The sequence below is a fragment of the Aquarana catesbeiana genome, linkage group LG12 (assembly GCF_042186555.1).
Source record: "Aquarana catesbeiana isolate 2022-GZ linkage group LG12, ASM4218655v1, whole genome shotgun sequence".
Taxonomy (NCBI): domain Eukaryota; kingdom Metazoa; phylum Chordata; class Amphibia; order Anura; family Ranidae; genus Aquarana; species Aquarana catesbeiana.
The window spans coordinates 39203706-39223394 of NC_133335.1; the positions used below are offsets into that span (position 1 = coordinate 39203706).

General features: G+C 43.0%; 1 protein-coding gene across 2 annotated transcripts in view; it reads left to right on the plus strand.

Annotated features, from left to right (window-relative positions):
- Window positions 1–13986, plus strand: part of STRADA (STE20 related adaptor alpha) — a 32148-nt gene extending 18162 nt beyond the window's left edge. For both annotated transcript variants that reach the window (XM_073607606.1, XM_073607607.1), the window contains 8 exons: window positions 182–303; window positions 1540–1648; window positions 2270–2393; window positions 3953–4124; window positions 7635–7739; window positions 8667–8899; window positions 9448–9490; window positions 12007–13986. In XM_073607606.1, the coding sequence (XP_073463707.1) occupies window positions 182–303; window positions 1540–1648; window positions 2270–2393; window positions 3953–4124; window positions 7635–7739; window positions 8667–8899; window positions 9448–9490; window positions 12007–12159 (1061 nt within the window). In that variant the 3' untranslated portion in view covers window positions 12160–13986. The remainder of the gene's footprint in view (window positions 1–181; window positions 304–1539; window positions 1649–2269; window positions 2394–3952; window positions 4125–7634; window positions 7740–8666; window positions 8900–9447; window positions 9491–12006) is intronic.
- Window positions 13987–19689: the final 5703 nt, after the last annotated feature.

Sequence of the window (19689 nt, forward strand, 5' to 3'; positions counted from 1 at the left end):
GATGTCACAATCTTCACCTCGGTCAATCAGGATGCCCTGTGTTCATTGATAAAAATACAAGGGAGAAGAAATTTAGAGTGACCTGTCTAAATCTTCTGGGATTTGTCCAGGCCTAGTTTACAAAGTGATTTTGTACCATTTAGAATCTGATGGTCTGCTGATGCTTTCTCTTCTTCCTCAGGGAGAGGATTTGAAGACCTCATGACGGTAAACTTGGCACGGTACAAACCGTCGGGAGAGTATGTTTGTATCAGAAGAATTAACTTGGAGTTTTGTACCAATGATATGGTGGCCTTCCTGCAGGTAATTTTTCCTCCATTTTTGTGTCATTTATTCATATTATGTAGCTTTATTATTTACTACTTTACACCCACAGATGTTTGCTGCATACCCCCTGATGAATGCACTTTCAATATAAAAACGTACCTTATAAAAGACCATGATATGCGAACTATCAATATTCCCTAATCCCTCTTGTGCTATCTGTATTTTTAAAAGTAGTTTAGGCTTTGCAGTCACAGTATGTAGATGGCATGAGTGGCAGGGTGTCACTGGTAAATGGCCAGCAGTTCCCAGTGCTGGTTGCTGGACAACCGGAGTGCAGACATAAGCCAAATGTGGTGCTAGGCTTTTGAACTTGCACTTTAAAAGAGACCCCCTATTCAGGGACAACACATACTCTATTCTAACCACCCTTATCCCCAACATGCATTAATGGAATACTTTTCCTTTTTTGCCCATTTTTGTGCTCCAAGCACCCTCTGATGCTGGTCACATTAACCAAAGGCCAGATCATTGGTTGTGTTGGAACATCGGCCCACTAATCCTGTTCAGCGCAGATGATGTAATCTAGCATTTGGCTTTGTGACACGAGGTAGCCTGGAGTACAGGTTGGTTTAGTTTTCCATATTGGTCAGGAGATGCTGACTTTGTCTGCTGAATCTGTCAGAAGCGCCAAAAGTACTTCCATTATGAAATTGTTGTTTCCCTTTAAAGTTTAACGTGACAACATTATACTTCTGAAACCGCTTCTTATGCTGTAGAGCAGGTACCCTTAAGTGCCTGTAGGCCTGGGCGTTTCATCTGTAGACCACCAAGGAGGCACAGAACTTGGATGCTCTAATATGCAAACCAGTTCATATTGCTTTGCTCACCTATTCTGCCTCCTGCGTTCCACAATTACCAAGCATTTATCAAGGCTGCTCATTGCCACAAGGAACCAGTACTAAGGTGTGCAAGGGAATGGGTAGAGCTGGCGGCCAAAGACCTGGTTGCCAATTAAAAAATCCTCAGAGTGGCTCTTGGGCACTCTGCAGAGCATCCAGCTAGCTATTCAAGAACACCCTCTGCAGCATAAGTGGCAGTTTTTGAAGTATTATGTCACCAGCAATTTGCTTTAATACAAACCCATGTCCTGAAAAATTGTAGTTTTGCATTTCCCATTTGCACTCAAGTGAGCTTTGACAGTAGTGAGTTGGTAGACGATGTTGCATGGTTACCAGGATTTTTAGGTGTCTGATCATGTCTTTTTGTCTGCAGACGGAACTTCATGTGTCAAAGCTGTTCAACCATCCCAACATCCTCCCTTACAGAGCCACATTCATAGCCAACAATGAGCTTTGGGTGGTCACCCCTTTTATGGCTTATGGTAAGTAGATACTGGAAACAACAGAAATGTAATTTTGATAAGGTGACATTTAGAGCACTGTTGATGGGTAGTTACTGAGAATTGTTTGAGGGAATTTTCCTTCATGTTCAAGAAGTTTTCTCTAATTTCCATTTGTGTCTCTCTGGTACAGGAAAGAAAATTTCCCTAACTGGACACAGACATTTGAAAAAAATAACAAATGGACAGAGGTTCTAACCATTCGCTGATCTATCCAAAACTAATAAAGTTTCACCTTTAGATACTTTCACCTAGTTCCGTTGTTAAGTGACCTATAAAATATGACCGTTGATCCCAGCGTAGATTTAATTGGGGGACGGGACCATGTCTCCATTTTTTCGAATGGCTTACAAAGTGCAGCAAGTTTGATAGACTATAGTTGCTTGTTCTCTCTCCTGACAGTAAGGGGGAACGTTTACTAAAACGGGTGCAACTGTGCATAGCAACCAATCAGCTTCTAACTTCAGCTTGTTTACTTTAAACTTAGACAATAAAACCTGTAAGCTGATTGGTTACTAGGTTACTTTGCACAACCACACCAAATTCTGTGTGCACCAGTTTTAGTAAATATCCTCCTAACACTCACCATGTCTCTCCTGACAGGGTCAGCCAAAGACTTGATCTGCACACACTTCACAGATGGAATGAGTGAGCTGGCAATCGCTTACATCCTGCTCGGAGTGTTGAAAGCCTTGGATTACATCCATCACATGGGCTATGTTCACAGGTAACACAGGGCAGGGGTTGGCAACTTTATTATTAAAAGGGAAAATCGAGGTCATGGGGTAGCAAAGTAAATGGCCGCCTGATTATATTTTTCTTTTAAAGGGTAAGTTCACCTTTTACAGAAAAATCTGTAAGGTGAACTTACTGAACCACCTCCTCATCCCCCCCCCCCGGTCCCGCTGATCTGGAGCCCGACGATCACCCACTAGGAGACCTCGTATAGCCGACTCACCAGTCCGGGGCTTAGAAATCCCCTCGGCTTAATCTCCTAAACGTACCTCATCAGGAGGTATGTTTAGGAGCATTCCAACTGGTCGGTGCCAACCAGTCAGAACCCGCATAGACCGCCCTGTCACCACAGGCGAAGAGCAGAGAAAGCTGCGAGGATTTCAAATCCGCGGACTGGTAAAGCGGCTATACAATCTGTCAGAACGGGTGATTGCCGGACTCCAGGTTAGTGGGACCAGGTGCGATGGGAAGGGGGTCCAGTGTAAGTTCACCTTACAGATTTTCTGTAAAGGTGAACTTACACCTTAAGCTACAGCGTGGGCAGAAGTAGTTAAACTTCCAGTATTATTACAGACCATGAATTGGCTTGTAAAGGCTGGAGGACAACCATTGGGAGGGGGGAGGCCTTGGCTGTGTGTACACCCCAAACCAGTGTTGGTTTGGGTGGGGGGGTGCGCTCCAGCAGGAGACTAGGGCTTTGGGGGAGTTAATAGAAGATAAACATGTGCTTCTTATCCTCCCTGCTTTAAAGCACACCTCTAATGCCCAAAATGGGAAAAGTTTTACATACATTGATAAGACTGTTTACAATAGACTGATTTCTTTCATAGAGAATAGAAAGAATATATGCAGTCTTTATATGGATAAATATAGGCTTGCACCTTCAGAGGCTGCTGTCATGTTTCTGTCTTGAAAGGTTGCTTATTCCCACCGCATCTATTCCTTGCTCCATCTTTGATGCCCCGTTCACACCTATGCGAATTAGATGCGGCTTACACCGCATCCAATTTGCAGGACATTTTAAAATACATTCATTTGAATGCATCTGGTTCACATATGTGTGTTGCATTCGCACTGCTCAAAAAACATGTGCATTTTCTGGGCATTGTGGTGCGAATTACAAGCACATTATCTTCTATGGGAACGCATCTGATTCACAGATGCATTTCGTTCTGAACACAAATTCTCCTCACTACACCTCCCCCCTCTCCCTGCTCATTGATCCGCAGCTACGGAGAGGGACCGCTGAACAGCTGTTTTTTCTCTCCGCAGAGAAAACGGATCTGGAATTCGCACCGCACATGTGTGAACCCAGCCTTAATGTCCCCAGCTCAACAGAGGAGCAGCACTTATTGTGACGGGAATCCCACGTAGAATTCTGTACTGTTTGCTGGTGTAATTTCTAATGTAATTTTCTTTATAAACAGCCTTTTGATTGAGAAGGGTGTCCCAATATAATTATCTTCCCAAAAGTCAGTTCTTCAGAATTAAGTGTAACCCAATTAGTATCTTCTCCTAAGTTCTGGCCAGTGAATGATCATCTCTCTGCAGGAGTGTGAAGGCCAGTCACATCCTCATCTCAGTGGACGGGAAAGTGTACCTCTCTGGCCTGCGCAGTATTCTTAGCATGATAAACCACGGACAGCGAGTGAAAGTGGTCCATGACTTCCCCAAGCACAGCTCCCGGGTTCTTCCCTGGCTGAGCCCAGAGCTCTTACAGCAGGTGAGAGGAGTGTACAAGACTTTTTAGAATTTAGAATGTACATTTAATGCTGTGTAAAATACACTTTAATGCCACTGCCTTTTCATGACTTTTATAAACAAAGGGCCAGTTTACGGTTTTTCAGACTTTAGGGGGGCTGGACTGTGGTCAGTGGGAGTATAAATAAATTACATGGCACCTGTGGTCAGTAGGAGGAGAAAATGTGCCCCATAGTGAGTATTGGTGATAGAAATCATGCCCTATCATTGGTGTCAGTGTAAGGAACAATGTCTTATTATTGGTGTCAGTGGGAGGAATAGAGCCCCATCGTCGGTGTTTTCCACATTTTGTTATGTTACAGCCTTATTCCAAAATGGATTCATTTTTTTCCTCAAAATTCTACAAACAATACCCAATAATGCCATTGTGAAAGAAGTTTGTTTGAAATCTTTGCAAATTTATTAAAATTAAAAAAATCCCATGTACATAAGTATTCACAGCCTTTGCTCAATACTTTGTTGAAGCACCTTTGGCACCAATTACAGCCTCAAGTCTTTCTCAGTATGATGCTACAAGCTTGGCACACCTATTTTTGGGCAGTTTCTCCCATTCTTCTTTGCAGGACCTCTCAAGCTCCATCAGGTTGGATGGGGGGTGTCGGTGCACAGCCATTTTCAGATCTCTCCAGAAATGTTCAAGTCTGACCTCTGGCTGGGGCACTCAAGGACATTCACAGAGTTGTCCCATAGCCACTCCTTTGTTATTTTGGCTGTGTGTTTGGGGTTGTAGTCCTGTTGAAAGATGAACCTTCACCCCAGTCTGAGGTCCAGAGCGCTCTGGAGCAGGTTTTCATCAAGGATGTCTCTGCACATTGATGCATTCATCTTTTCCTCGTTCCTGACTAGTCTCCCAGTTCCTGCCACTGAAAAACATCCCCACAACATGATGCTGCCACCATCATGATTCACTGTAGGGATGGTTTTGGCCAGGTGATGAGCGGTGCCTGGTTTCCTAAAGACCTGACGCTTGCCATTCAGGCCACAGAGTTCAATCTTTGTTTCATCAGACCAGAGAATTTTGTTTCTCATGGTCTGAGGGCCCTTCTGGTGACTTTTTGGCAAACTCCAGGCAGGTTGTCCTGCCTTTTACTGAGGAGTGGCTTCCGTCTGGCCACTCTGCCATACAGGCCTGATTGGTGGAATGCTGCAGAGATGGTTGTTCTTCTGGAAGGTTCTCCTCTCTCCACAGAGACATGCTGGAGCTCTGTCAGAGTGATCACCAGGTTCCTGGTGCTTCTCCCCCGATCACTCAGTTTGGCCAGGTGGCCCACTGAAGGAGTCCTGGTGGTTCCAAATTTCTTCCATTTGCAGATGATGGAGGTCACTGTGCTCATTGAGACCTTCAATGCTGCAGACATTTTTCTCTACCTTCCCTAGATCTGTGCCTCATTACAATCCTGTTTTGGAGGTCTACAGACAATTCCTTGGACTTCATGGCTTGGTTTGTGCTCTGACATGTACTGTTAACTGTGGGACCTTATATAGACAGGTGTGTGCCTTTCCAAATCCTGTCCAATCAACTGAATTTACCACAGGTGGACTCCAATCAAGTTGCAGAAACATCTCAAGGATGATCAGTGGAAACAGGATGCACCGGAGCTCAATTTTGAGTGTCGTGGCAAAGGCTGTGATACTTATTTACTTGGGATTTTTAATAAATTTGCAAAAAAATTTCAAAATTCTTTCATGTTGTCATTTTGGGGTATAGTTTGTGGAATTTTGAGAAAAATAATGAATTTTATCCATTTTGGAATAAAGCTGTAACATAACAAAATGTGGAAAAAGTAAAGCGCTGTGAATACTTTCCGGATGCGCTTTAATAGAGCCCAGTTGTTGGTGTCAGTGGGAGGAATAGTGCCCCATCATTATTGTGAGTAAAAGAAATAATGTTTCAACATTTAGATCAGTGGGAGGAATAGCATTTTTATATATGTGGGAGGAATCCCCAAGGGCCGGATAAAGGCAGGCAAAGGGCTGTAGTTTGCAGACCACTGCTTTTAAAGTATGTGTAAACCCACTCACTAAATGCCATATAAGCTTTAGCATATTAATGTAATTTGAAAATAAATCTTCATTAACATAATACATGATGATCCTGCCATTAAAGAGTTAGTTTGCTTTTACCAAAAACAACTGCTCATACAAGTAAGGGGTTTTCTATAGTTAAAAAAAAAAAATTAAAAGTCAGCAGCTACAAATACTGCAGCTGCTGACTTTTAATAATCGGACACTTACCTGTCCCAGGGTCCAGCGATGCGGGGGATCAAAGCCCCACTCGTTTCCCCCTCCTCTCTGCGGCGCCGGCATTGTAACTGTGGGCGCCACAGCTAGGCACCAACTGCGCATGTGTGAGGCGCGCCGTGATTGGCCGCGCAGTCATCTGGGACCTGTGACGTGTCCCAGATGATTGCCTAGAGGGATGGGGGAGAGCAGATCTCCCTTCCTGCGCCGAGGGAAGTGACGTCAAGAGCCCAGGCGCTGAAGGAGGCAGATTACAAGGGACCCCCTAGCCACAGGTATTTAGAGCTGAGTAAAAAAAAAAATTTTTCTCCAAATGTTTTTTTTTTTTATGTACATTTAATGAATTTTTTTTTTTGGGTGGAACTCCACTTTAAAAAAAAAAAAAAAAACTGTGCAGCTTTGACTGAAGTTCAATAATTTCCTTACTATAGATGTAGGCCATTTATGTACCTCTCTCACAGCCTGACTAAAAAAGTCCCACAGCTGGCATCATCCTGTCCTGCTTTCTTGCTATTACTGGATCAGTGCGTAAAAAAACACTTTGAATTGGTAATCTTTGCAAAACTCACTTTGCATGGCTGTTCAATACAAACCTTCTAACTTTTCCATTGTGTTTAGGAAAGAAAATGTATCTTTGCACTGGTGTTCAGGGCTGCATATATTAGTAGTTCTATGTCTGTAAAGTTTGCCCCAGAGTGGCCTGGCCTGTTATCTAAAGTGATTACTAGTAAAAGCTAGAAACACACATTTAGCATTGAGATGAACACATTACTGTTTACTTACTTTGCTTTGGATCCTCTGCAGCCTGAAAGCTTTAAGCATGTTGTAGGGCAGATATCACTCCACCTTACAGTACTGGTGAGCTACCCGTGAGCAGACCTACTGCAGAACCCCTGGGGGGGACTGTTCTCGGAAATTACGGTTTTGTGGAAGCTATTATTCCAGTGACTTGTAGCTCACCAAAGGTTTAGCACTCTCTGCTGCTGGCAGCTGAATGGAGCAGTGGGGGAGCAAGTAAATGTATACTGCTGGGAGGGCTGCTTTGAAGTAAACCAGTCACTTTGCCCTGCATTACCAAAACAGGTTCACTTAAATGTATCTTAAATGTATTTTTTTTTTAAATGAGACTCAATCTTTTTTTTTTTATCATACACTCTATATGGTACCTTTTTAGTAGTTAAGTGCTTCTTGACAGATAGGATCACTATCTTTTTTTTTTTTTTTCCCACAGAACCTTGAGGGGTATGATGCCAAATCTGACATCTACAGTGTGGGGATTACAGCTTGTGAGCTTGCTAATGGGCACGTGCCATTCAAAGACATGCCAGCTACACAGGTAAGGACAATAGTACCACTTCTAGGACTGAATTTTCTTTGTTTTTGAAAGCATCTAAAGAAGAATCTGTTTTGACAGCATTTTGCTTTTGCGGACTCCAAAAAACATGGAACAGCAGCTGCTTATGGTGCATTTAGATTAGGCACAGAATCTTCCCTACATATTCATTTTACAGAGGCTCTATCTATTCATGGCCGATAATGCTGCTGTTTACTCAGAAAATGCCTATATACACACGACTTGATATTATGTACATTTGAGGGCACGTCCTGAAGATCCCTTTTCTAAACATCCTTACATGCTAAGAGAGAAGAAGGTGTTGGGGCATGAACGTGGAAATTTGGCAGATGCTCTGGTCTTCGGTCCACAGGAGTTCCTATTTTTTTTAAGAACTGCAGCCTGCAGTGCATTGCACCCACGATCAATGGATCACAGGTGCAATGCCAGGCTCCTGCAGACATTCAGTACAGCTGTCTGCTCGTACCTCCATGTGGGCAGACAGTTGCTGTAGAGCAGAAATAATCAATGAACTATGAGACTGCTCATCGGCACCCTCGCATCTCATTGAGAACTACAAGCCACCTGACGCAGTGGCAGGGGGGACTTGTAGTTCATTCATTCACCGAACTCTTTGAATGACGCGACTGTGTCAGCAGAGCCCTGCACAGCCACACTATTTTAAAAATGTGACAGCAGGTGCAGAGAGAGGATCCCTGCCCACTTTCACAGGGGAGGGTCGGGGGTCTGCTCCAAAGTAACATGTTACACCCTAAATACGGGTGTAATATGTTATAAAAGGGGAACTTATTCTTTAATCTAATGGAGAAATAATTTAGACAGCCCATATTTTCATTTCTCTGGACCTTTAGATAAATGAGGGCCAGTAAGATACTTCTTAACCAATGGGGTGGCTTCTCTCCTCACTAGATGCTCCTCGAGAAGCTGAACGGCACAGTGCCCTGTCTACTGGACACCGCAACCATTCCTGCCTCTGAACTCACCATGAAGACCTCTCGCTCTGGAGCGGACTCTGGCATTGGAGAAGGCACCTCCTGTCGCCCATCCAACGGGGAACCTAGCATGCACCCCTACAACCGCACCTTTTCCCCACACTTTCACAACTTGGTGGAGCAGTGTCTTCAGAGGAACCCCGAGTTACGGTGAGTCTTCACACTGCTCAAAATAATTGGTGTCTAAGGTTAGGAAAAGTGGGAAAAGGAGAACAACTTTGTGATTTTTCAGTGCTTTAAGCACTGGGTATTAATAATGAGCAGCTTTTCCAATAGGGGTGCAACAGTTTTGCTTTAATGTTGCACTCCCCAACAGCACATACTCTCCCCTCCCCTCCAGCCACACAGCTCCATTGATTCTCTGGGAGTAAGTTTTAAAAAAAAAAAGCTGTGTGGAAAATCCAAATCTCTCTACATTACATGAAGATGAGGACCATCTCACTGCTGTCACAAATGACATTCCTGGACCAGTTAACAGTGCTGTCACATGATTGAAAGGAAAGTGAGTCACATGCTTCCCAGTGGCTAACTAGAGTGAAAGGGGAACTGCTGAGCAAGGATTGGCATTAAAGTAAAGCTGTTGCAAAGCACGGACTTGCCTTAAGCCTAAAGTTTAGCTATGGGGCAGCTTGAAAAGAGCTAGCATTTTCCCCTACCACCCCGATCTGCATTCTAATTCATACTTTTGTGTTTTGCAGGCCAAATGCTGGCACTCTGCTCAATCATTCCTTCTTCAAACAGGTAAGTGTGCCCATGTCCAGCCAAGCTCCAAGTACAGTGCTGCTGTAATGGGTTGAATGGCATATTTGTAGCTAACTGAGCAGCACTTTTGCAACCTTTGCAGGAAAATAACTTTACAGCTGCTTCTGACCCCTCCCATGTTAATCCACAATCTCTCCTACATTTTACTGCATAAGACCCCCTATTCATTTTGAATAAGCTGGCAACACAGCTTAATGTACTAAAAGGCACATGACACACCTCACCCGCCCTTCCTTTTTATTTTTTTTAACATCCTATACATGGTATGAATTGTGATACACAGCTTGCATACTGTAGGTGTGAATGGGCCTTCAAGTTTGCTAACACTAGCTAGAGATACAAGGGTTCCAACAATTGTTTACGGGGAGATATTGGGAAAGAAAGCACCCATGTGTGTTTTTTGGATCATCAGGAGAAGTCATGGAATTGCTAATTATGCTTATGACCCTTTAGGTCACTTCTCCTATGATGTAACCAACTCTTTAAAAGGACACGGTTATGTTTTAGTTACATATTTTTATTGAATAGCACAGAAAGATAAAACGCACAGAAAGATAAAATAGAGTTTAGCATTACAGTCAGGTAGCCTCTGGGACAGAAATCGGACACGTAACCAGGCTGCCTTGGCAAGGGAGTGGAGGTGGACTGGAAGCAAGGAACTGCTGTCACTGGAAAGCCAAAGCCATAGATGGAACACAGGGTCCAGGGTATGAATTCACCTTATGTAGTAGGAAAATGCTGGAGCTGTGTTTCAAAGCAACTTTGCTTCTTCTTCAGCCCCTACATTGTAAATTGTCTGCCCGCATAAAATATAAACAAATACCTTAAAACTGTTTAGATGTTATAATTGTAATTTCATAATGCAGTTAATGGTTACTAAATCCAGGACCCTGCATTCACTATATCTGGTCTCCCACAGTACACAGATCATGAAAATGCAATGATTCTAGTAAATATAATCTGCTAAATGCCTTTTCTCATCAGCAGTTAGAGCAGTCTCCTATCAGTGTCTGGTTAAAGCTTGTAGGAGTTTTCATTCTCCTCTGACTGTCCTGTGAGGCTGCAAAACCCCTCTCCCTCTGTCTGGACAGTGCTAATTGGCCCTGTGCTGATCACATGCACCCTCCAAACCAAAAAAAAAAAAAACTCTAGCAATACACACCAAACGGAGCATGTGCAGAGTGTCCCCAAGGCTCTGTTCTATCAGCAGACAGATTGGGCACAGTGGAAGAAAGGAAGGATACGGGGAGGGGGGAATGAGCCACGCTATGCGTTTTTTTTTTTTTTTTTTTAAGACCACACATCTGTCCCCATAGCAAGTTATTTACTATGGAGGCAGATGGAGAAAAGGAGAAGTGGACAGCGCTGACAGCTCACCCCCAGAGAGTTTTGTGCCTGCTCTGTGCGAAGCTATTGCACAAAGGAGGCAAGTATGACATACATGTTGTTATTGAAGAAAAAAAAAATGTAAGTGGTTGTTACCCTAAAAAAAAAAACAACAAAAAAGAGATCCCGTTTCCTTATAGCAGGTTAAACAGCACAGTGCTTGTGCTGTCTAATCTGTCCCTCTCTAAGCTGTAAAAAAAAAAAAAAAAAAAAAAAACACCTGTCTGATCCTGCCAGTTCCTGTCGTCCGTCCCCCCCCCTCCGTGTGCTGACCACGATAATCATGGCTGTTGATCCCTGATTACCGCAGTCAGTTTATGTGCATCTGCTGCTCCCCCGCCCCCCTGCCTGTCAGCGTGTGTGTGTGTGTGTGTGTGTGTGTGTGTGTGTGTGTGTGTGTCTCGTCTCCCGTGACCCTCCTGTTGCTATTAGTAGTAAGGTAAACTTAAAATATATCACTGCCAGCCCTTCTCTTTTATGAAGTCATAACACACTGTGTAAGTGTTTGAAAACAAAGCTTCTAAATACCCTTTTTCAGATATCTTTAGGCCGATCACGTGACCTCTGGCCGCTCTCCTCTGATTTAAGGGCTACAGTGGGAGGGGCTGAGCTGACAGCATGGCAGTCACGTGACTTCCTAGGCTGAAATCAGAGGGAGATCTTGGCCCCTCCCACTGTTGCCTGTAGATTGGAGGAATAGAGGCCGAGAGTCGCGTGACTGGTCTGAAGATATCTGAAAAAGGGTATTTAGAGCAGAGGTCTCAAACTGGCGGCCCTCCAGCTGTTGCAAAACTACAAGTCCCATCATGCCTCTGTCTGTGGCAGTCATGCATGTCACTGTCAGCCTTGCAATGCCTCATGGGACTTGTAGTTTTGCAACAGCTGCAAGGCCGCCAGTTTGAGACCCCTGATTAAGAGGCTTTGTTTTCAGCAAACACTTACACAGTGTGTTATGGCTGCATAAAAGAGAGGGGCAGGCAGTGAATGGTTTTGTAAGCTTCCAATCAATTAAAAAATATACCTAATACCTGCACAAATTTCTAGCTGAATTTTAAAACAAAAAGAAAAACTTAGAAGTGTTAATTTTAACAAATATTTTTTACTTGCAGATTAGGCGCAGAGCATCTGAAGCCCTCCCTGAGCTCCTCCGTCCAGTGTCCCCCATCACCAACTTTGAGGGAGCTAGAAGTTCAGAGCCTCCTGGACTAGAGGGACTGGTATCTAACATGGAGCAGTTGGATGTGGATGACTGGGACTTTTAAGGAGAAAAGGGAGGGATTGGAATCCCGATACATGTTTACACTGTGCAGACCCCAGGGGGTCTCGCTTAATGGAGATGCATGAGGAAACCTACCATCACAAATATTAGGAGTCCACACAGGGACACTCCCTCTGGTGCCGGCCACAGCCTCATCTCACTGTTTGTGTTATTTGGTCCTCTGGAAGAAGGCACGCTATGCTGGAATCGGTCTTGTATCTAGACATAGTTAACCTGCTTAGCACTGTACTGTCACAGAACATCCGTTCATTTGGTTATCAGGGTTCAGCACCGTTCACCCAACCCTGCTTGTTTATGGGTGTCACCTGCACCTGTCTAGTCAGTGTTGTAGAAAAAATAAATCAGCAGCTATTTTTACAAACTGGCCAAGAGAGGTTCGTTCAATAAAGCTTTATAATTACTGTAAGCAGAGAAAGGGGGGGATGATTACCTAAGACCACCATCCTAAAGACGTCGGTAGACCTGTGGCACACCACCCATATAATCCTATAGCCCTCACTGAATGCGGTCTTGGAACACCCATCAATGGGGTAAGCTGTCTTAGATGGTCATCAGGCACCAGGGTCCTTAACAACCTATCCCAACTTGCTCATTCAGTGGACAGGCTAGCTTACCATGAAAGGGCTTATTCCTGGTTGGGGTGGGAGTCTACCATTTTTATAGACCGGCTTCTCTTGGCTGTTTACAATGAGTGTTCTGTCGAGAGGGCCCACCAAACTGTAACACAATTGGAATTGTAGGGCAGGGCAATAAAATGAACATTGTCATTGGCATCTTGTATTATACTGGTCATTCTGGTAAAGTGTATTGGCCTATAATTGAATCTGCGGAAACCTCACAATATTTGCTGGACAAGTACAGTGCAAGGAGCTCAGAAACAATCATTGGCCTTTTCCCTTTTTGGAGTTTGGGGCCTGGAACAGAAAACAAAGCTTTTCCCTAAACCTCATCCCTATTCTCTGGGTCATGGACAACATAGTAGCCATAACACTCAATGATATTTCATCCAACAGTGAAACCTTCCTTTTGCCCTAGTTGCTTTAATTATAAATATATAAAGTTTATGGTTTCATTGCCCTGCCTTACAGGAATAGATTTGTTGAATTTTGGACATATGTATATTGCACCCCCTCATCTATGGTGGAAATGACCGCCCAGCATATGTCGACAGCCCTTCCTAAATGTTAAATGCTATTCTTATGTTTTTTTTTTTTCTTAAGGTGTTGCTGAAATGTAAAACAATATGTTTGATCTTCTAGTTCTCTAATCAGCAGAAACTTGTTCTTTTGTTCAGGTTTATTAGACAATGTGAGCCTCAGTCTACATTCTCAGTAGCTTTGCTGAAGTCTCATGTTAGGCTCTATTTGCACGGGCATTTCGTACAATTCATACATTTCGTACAGGCAAGTGTATAGACTTGATGGCTGCAGCTATCTACACACAGCTGTCAATCTCAGCTGCAGGAATCAGAATTTTGCAGCTTGGATTTACAGCGTAGAAAACATTTTGTGCAAATGAAGCCTTATTTGGCTTGGAGTGCTCCTGGACCCTTTTAAAGAGTGAATGTATATTTGTTTTGTGTGGCTATTGATTAGCTGGGTTATTCTCTTTTAGATTCCACTGGTGAGTTCTACCTCTGTCACAATTCAGGCATTAGAAATCCAAGTGATAGATTGTACATACATAGAATAAGCAGAGAACTGAGAAGGGGGAGGTAGGAGTCCAGCTGAAATTGACATATGACCTCCTGCAAGAAAATCTCACCATTGCATTCTCTTTTATATAAATAAAGTCCAGTTAAGCGATTTAACCAATGCTATGAACATATTTGTTATGGCTGGAGCTGCCCTTGAACTCTAGAATTATATGTGTGCTAGTAGATCTAAACTTCCTTCTTTGGTTATTTCATTATGGGTGTTCTCAAGACATACACTAGATTGTCAAAAGTACTGGGACGCCTGCCTTAACACACACATGAACTTTACTGGCATCCCAGTCTTAGTCCGTAGGGTTCAATATTGAGTTGGCCCACCCTTTGCAGCTACAACAGCTTCAACTTTTCTGGGAAGGCTGTCCACAAGGTTTAGGAGTGTGTCTATTGGAATGTTTGACCATCCCTTTATTGGAGCATTTGTGAGGTCAGACACTGATGTTGAACGGGAAGGCCTGGCTTGCAGTCTGCGCTCAAATTCATCTCAAAGGTGTTCTATCGGGGTGAGATTAGGACTCTGTGCAGGCCAGTCAAGTTCCTCCACCCCAAACTCGCTCATCTATGTCTTTATGGACCTTGCTTTGTGCACTGGTGCGCAGTCATGTTGGAACAGGAAGGGGCCATCCCCAAACTGTTCCCACAAAGTTGGGAGCCAGAAATTGTCTTGGTATGCTGATGCCTTAAGAGTTCCCTTCACTGGAACTAAGAGGCCAAGCTCAACCCCTGAAAAAACAACCCCACACCACAATCCCCCCTCCACCAAATGATTTAGAGTGGTGGCTCTATACTTATGGCAATATAGTGTGGACGCGCAAGTTTGGGGTGGCCTGCACAGTGTCCTAACCTCAACCTGATAGAACACTCTTGAGATGAATTAGAGCGGAGACTGTGAGCCAGATCTTCTCTACAATAGTGCCTGACCTTACAAATGCGCTTTACACACATGAATTAAAGTTAATGTGTGTGTAAAGGCAGGTGTCACAATACTTTTGGCAACATAGTTTATAACAAACCAGATTATGATTCAGCCTGCCAGACTCCATCCATACCGATTTATTTTTTCTGTGGCCTTATCCTATTTACACAGTTACTCATTGCTAGATGTAACCCCATGCAGATGGTGTTGGATGTACACACACTTTTCCTCTCTACATTGTAAGGCTGGGTTCACACCTATGCGAATTGGATGCATCTAATTCGCATAGCAGGAGAATGTGACCGGCTCTCATATCTCAGGGGCAGCTGCAGAGCGCACTGCACAGAAACACTGTGCGTCTTTGGCTCTGTTTCAGGGCCGAATTCTGGCAAAGATTCATCCCTAATTCGGAGAACAGGGACGCACAGCGTTCCTATGCAATCTGTAGCTGGTTTCAGTGTGAACCGAGCCTCAGGATTTTTGTTTTTATAGGTTATTGGATTTGTACATACAAGCTCATTTAAAAGGCAATGGCATGGCTACGTCATCACCATACTGCTGCTTTTAAAAACTGGCACATTTCTAAAACATAGTGATAGGTGGCAATGGTTTTCTTTCTTTAAAGTTTGATTTTAAATTGCCATACAAGTCTATGGGAATGTAAAACCCAATTGAAGTGTGACAAATACACCTTTCAATGAAGTCTGAAGAAGTTTCTCAAACTGATGTCATCAATACAGGTATTTACAGATGTACTCGGTTGGCTTCAGGACTTTGAAGCTGGCAGAGAGCAACAGAAATGAATGACTAAAACTTTAAAATGAAAAGCCAAATGGTGGAGAGCCTAATCATAGGAGCCGAACACACACACACACACACACACACACACACACACACACACACACACACACGTAATGGGCCAATTTTTTTTATGAACCAAATAGACTGCACTGTGCACATTGGAGAGCAAGTAGTGTTATCTGCTCTCTACTATTATTGAGCCCCAGAGACATTCTCCAGTTTGTTGGGCTGCATAAATAAGAAAAAATAAGTAATGGGTGAGTTTCAGCTCTATTCATCAACTAACTACCTGAACAAGGATATTTTCTTTTTGTGCTCCTGATGTCTGATAAATTCACAGTAAAAGCTGGATGTATGTATGTATGTGTGTGTATATATATATATATATACACACACACACGTTATATTACCAAAAGTATTGGAACACCTGCCTTTACACACACATGAAATTTAGTGGCATCCCAGTCTTAGTCCGTAGGGTTCAATATTTAGTTGGCCCACCCTTTGTAGCTATAACAGCTTCAACTCTTCTGGGAAGGCTGTCCACAAGGTTTAGGAGTGTGTCTATGGGAATGTTTGACCATTCTTCCAGAAGTGCATTTGGGAGGTCAGGCACTGTTGTTGGATGAGAAGGCCTGGCTCGCAGTCTCTGCTCTAATTCATCCCAAAGGTGTTCTATTGGGTTGAGGTCAGGACTCTGTGCAGGCCAGTCAAGCTCCTCCACCCCAAACTTCCTCATCCATGTCTTTATGGACCTTGCTTTGTGCACTGGTGCGCAGTCATGTTGGAACAGGAAGGGGCAATCCCCAAACTGTTCACACAAAAAAAAAAATTGTCCAAAATGTCTTTGTATGCTGAGGCCTTAAGAGTTCCCTTCACTGGAAATAAGGGGCCAAGCCCAACCCCTGAATAGCAACCGCACACCATAATCCCCCCTCCATCCCACCAAAGGATTTGGACCAGTGCACAAAGCAAGGTCCATAAAGACATAGATAAGCGAGTTTGGGGTGGAGGACCTTGACTTGCCTGCACAGAGTCCTGACCTCAACCCAATAGAACACCTTTGGGATGAATTGGAGCGGAGACTGCGAGCCAGGCCTTCTCGTTAAACATCAGTGCCTGACCTCAGAAATGCGCTTCTGGAAGAAAGGTCAAACACTCCCATAGACACACTCCTAAACCTTGTGGACAGCCTTCCCAGAAGAGTTGAAGCTGTTATAGCTGCAAAGGGTGGGCCAACTCAATATTTAACCCTACGGACTAAGGCTGGCCATACATTATACAATTTTCTCGTACAACTTTCCTTTAGATTTACCAAAACCATACAATATGAGGTCAAACCTAAACGCTTTCAGTTTGTATGCAATCAGGCAGGCTCTTGTGCTACATAGTTGAAGGTAAATCTAAAGAAAATTGAATAAGAAAATTGCATGGTGTATGGCCAGCTTAAGACTGGGATGTCATTAAAATTCATGTGCGTGTAAAGGCAGGTGTACCAATACTTTTGGTAATATATTGTATGACTGAGGTGACAATTGAGAAGATTAAGCCACCTCAGCCTTCCCACTAGGAGTGCTTCCTCTCTCTACCCCATGCAACTCTGTACAATGAGGCTGATCCTTCCCTTGGGAAGGAGATGATTAGGTACAGCGGGTTCAAAGAATAGTTAAAGTTTTACCACCCAATTGGATTTGTTAATTAAAGCCCATAATTTCACTAAAAGGGCCCCACATTTTAAATCAGATTTGATGCATAGCCGATTGCAGATTCCTGAGCACCCCCCCACCGCAACAACATCCATCAGGGGAAAGACTGTGAAGTAACATTGCTGCAGCACCAGTTAGAGATGGGGCTCTGTATGATCTGTCAGGATTATACTACTACCATGACAATCATTTTCCTAAAGGCTTCACACAGCCAAAATGTAACCACCCTCAAACCTCCTTCTTGGATACAGCACCCCCCTAAACAAAGCTGCAGCTGTTTTTTTTTTTGTTTTTTTTAATTTGATTATAAACTTTGTTGCATGTCTACCACCCTCAAGTCTAAACTATGGACAAACCTGTTGTGAACAAGTGCACAGACACAAGTCATCTGGTGTATTAAACAATCATATGGAGATTCTCTGTTACACATTCTATTGCCAAAATAAAAAATAATTTTAAATACTTTCATCCAATTCTTCCTAATCATCTGAAATGATCACCAATGGTAAACGTTAATATGGGAATAATTGCATGTAACACTTTTTAAAGCTAAATTCAAGGCAAACTGCTAAATACATAATGACATTATATATATATATATATATGAAAGGGCCAAGGGGGTACCACATCCATGAAAATTTTCTAAAAAAAGGGAACGTTGGAGCAGACTTTATATATAAATATAGCAAAGAGGGAAGACACATTAAGGAGTCAATGCTGCTCACCCCAATATGGACAAGAAAAATGGAAAAAAGTCCCCCGAGCGGGGTTTTTAGGCAGCTAGCTATAGATATGAGCAAGGCATTAAGTAAAATATTAAAATGCTTTATTGAAGGGTAATGAATGAATGTAACAACATATAAATATAAGTTGGGAGCTCCAGTGGGAAAATACCCATACCAAATACATATAATAGCAAACATAGGTTATACACAGCATGTGATAAGGCTATTGCATAACAATTCTGACGCATTTCGACCCATGAATTTTGGGGTCTCTTCAGAGGATGAGTTTGCTAAAGAAAAAAGAAAAATTTATAATAGTATGTACAGCTTATTTAAAAGAGTTACAGCATTGGCAAGTTTGTTTAGCAACATGTTTAGTAACACTTTGCACATAATTACCACTGAGTTTGGATGTACCCCTCGATCAGAGCCTCCCCACATAGCAGCTAGACCATCCAGTGTGCCCGCACGTAGCAGCACCCCGGAAGATATGTGTGTATGTGTATGTGTATAAATATATACACACACACACAAAAGTGAGTACACTCCTCACATTTTTGTAAATTTTTTATTATATCTTTTCATGTGACAACACTGAAGAAATGACACTTTGCTGCAATGTAAAGTAGTGAGTGTACAGCTTGTATAACAGTGTAAATTTGCTGTCCCCTCAACCCAGCCATTAACCGCTTGCCAACCAGCGCACACCGATTTACATCGGCAGAATGGCACTGTTGGGCAAAAGGGCGTACGGGTATATCCCCTTGAGGAAGCAGTGCTGCGTGCGCGCCGCCGCGGTCTCCGTGACCGTGGGTCCCGCTGACTCGATGTCCACTGGGTGCCTGCGATTGTGTCACAGAGAGGTAGAACGGGGAGATGCTTTTGTAAACAAAGCATTTCCCCGTTCTGCCTAGTGACAGGACAGAGATTTACTGCTCCCTGTCATCGAGAGCAGTGATCGCTGTCATGTGAGGTGTAGCCCCTCCCCCCCACAGTTAGAATCACTCCCCAGGACACACTTAACCCCTTCACTGCCAGTGTCATTTACACAGTAATCAATGCATTTTTATAGCACTGATCGCTGTATAAATGACAATGGTCCCAAAATAGTGTCGAAAGTGTCACAGTCCTGATAAAAATCACAGATCGCTGCCATTACTGATAAGAAAAAACTGAAAAATAAAAATGCCATAAAACTATCCGCTATTTTATAGACGCTATAACTTTTGCGCAAACCAATCAATATACGGTTATTGCGATTTTTTTTTTTTTACCAAAAATATGTAGAATACATATCGGCCTAAACTGAGGGAAAAAAATTGTATTTTTATACATTTTTGGGGGATATTTATTATAGCAAAAAGTAAAAAATAATGCGTTTTTTTTTTTTAATTGTCGCTCTTTTTTTGTTTATAGTGCAAAAAATAAAAACTGCAGAGGTGATCAAATACCACCAAAAGAAAGCTCTATTTGTGGGGGAAAAAAAAGGACATCAATTTTGTTTGGCAACATCGCACGACCGCGCAATTGTCAGTTAAAGCGATGCAGTGCCAAATCACAAAAAGTGCTCTGGTCAGGAAGGGGGTCAAATCTTCCAGGGCTGAAGCGGTTAAAGCGGAGTTCCAACTAAAACAAAAAAGTTAAAAGTCAGCAG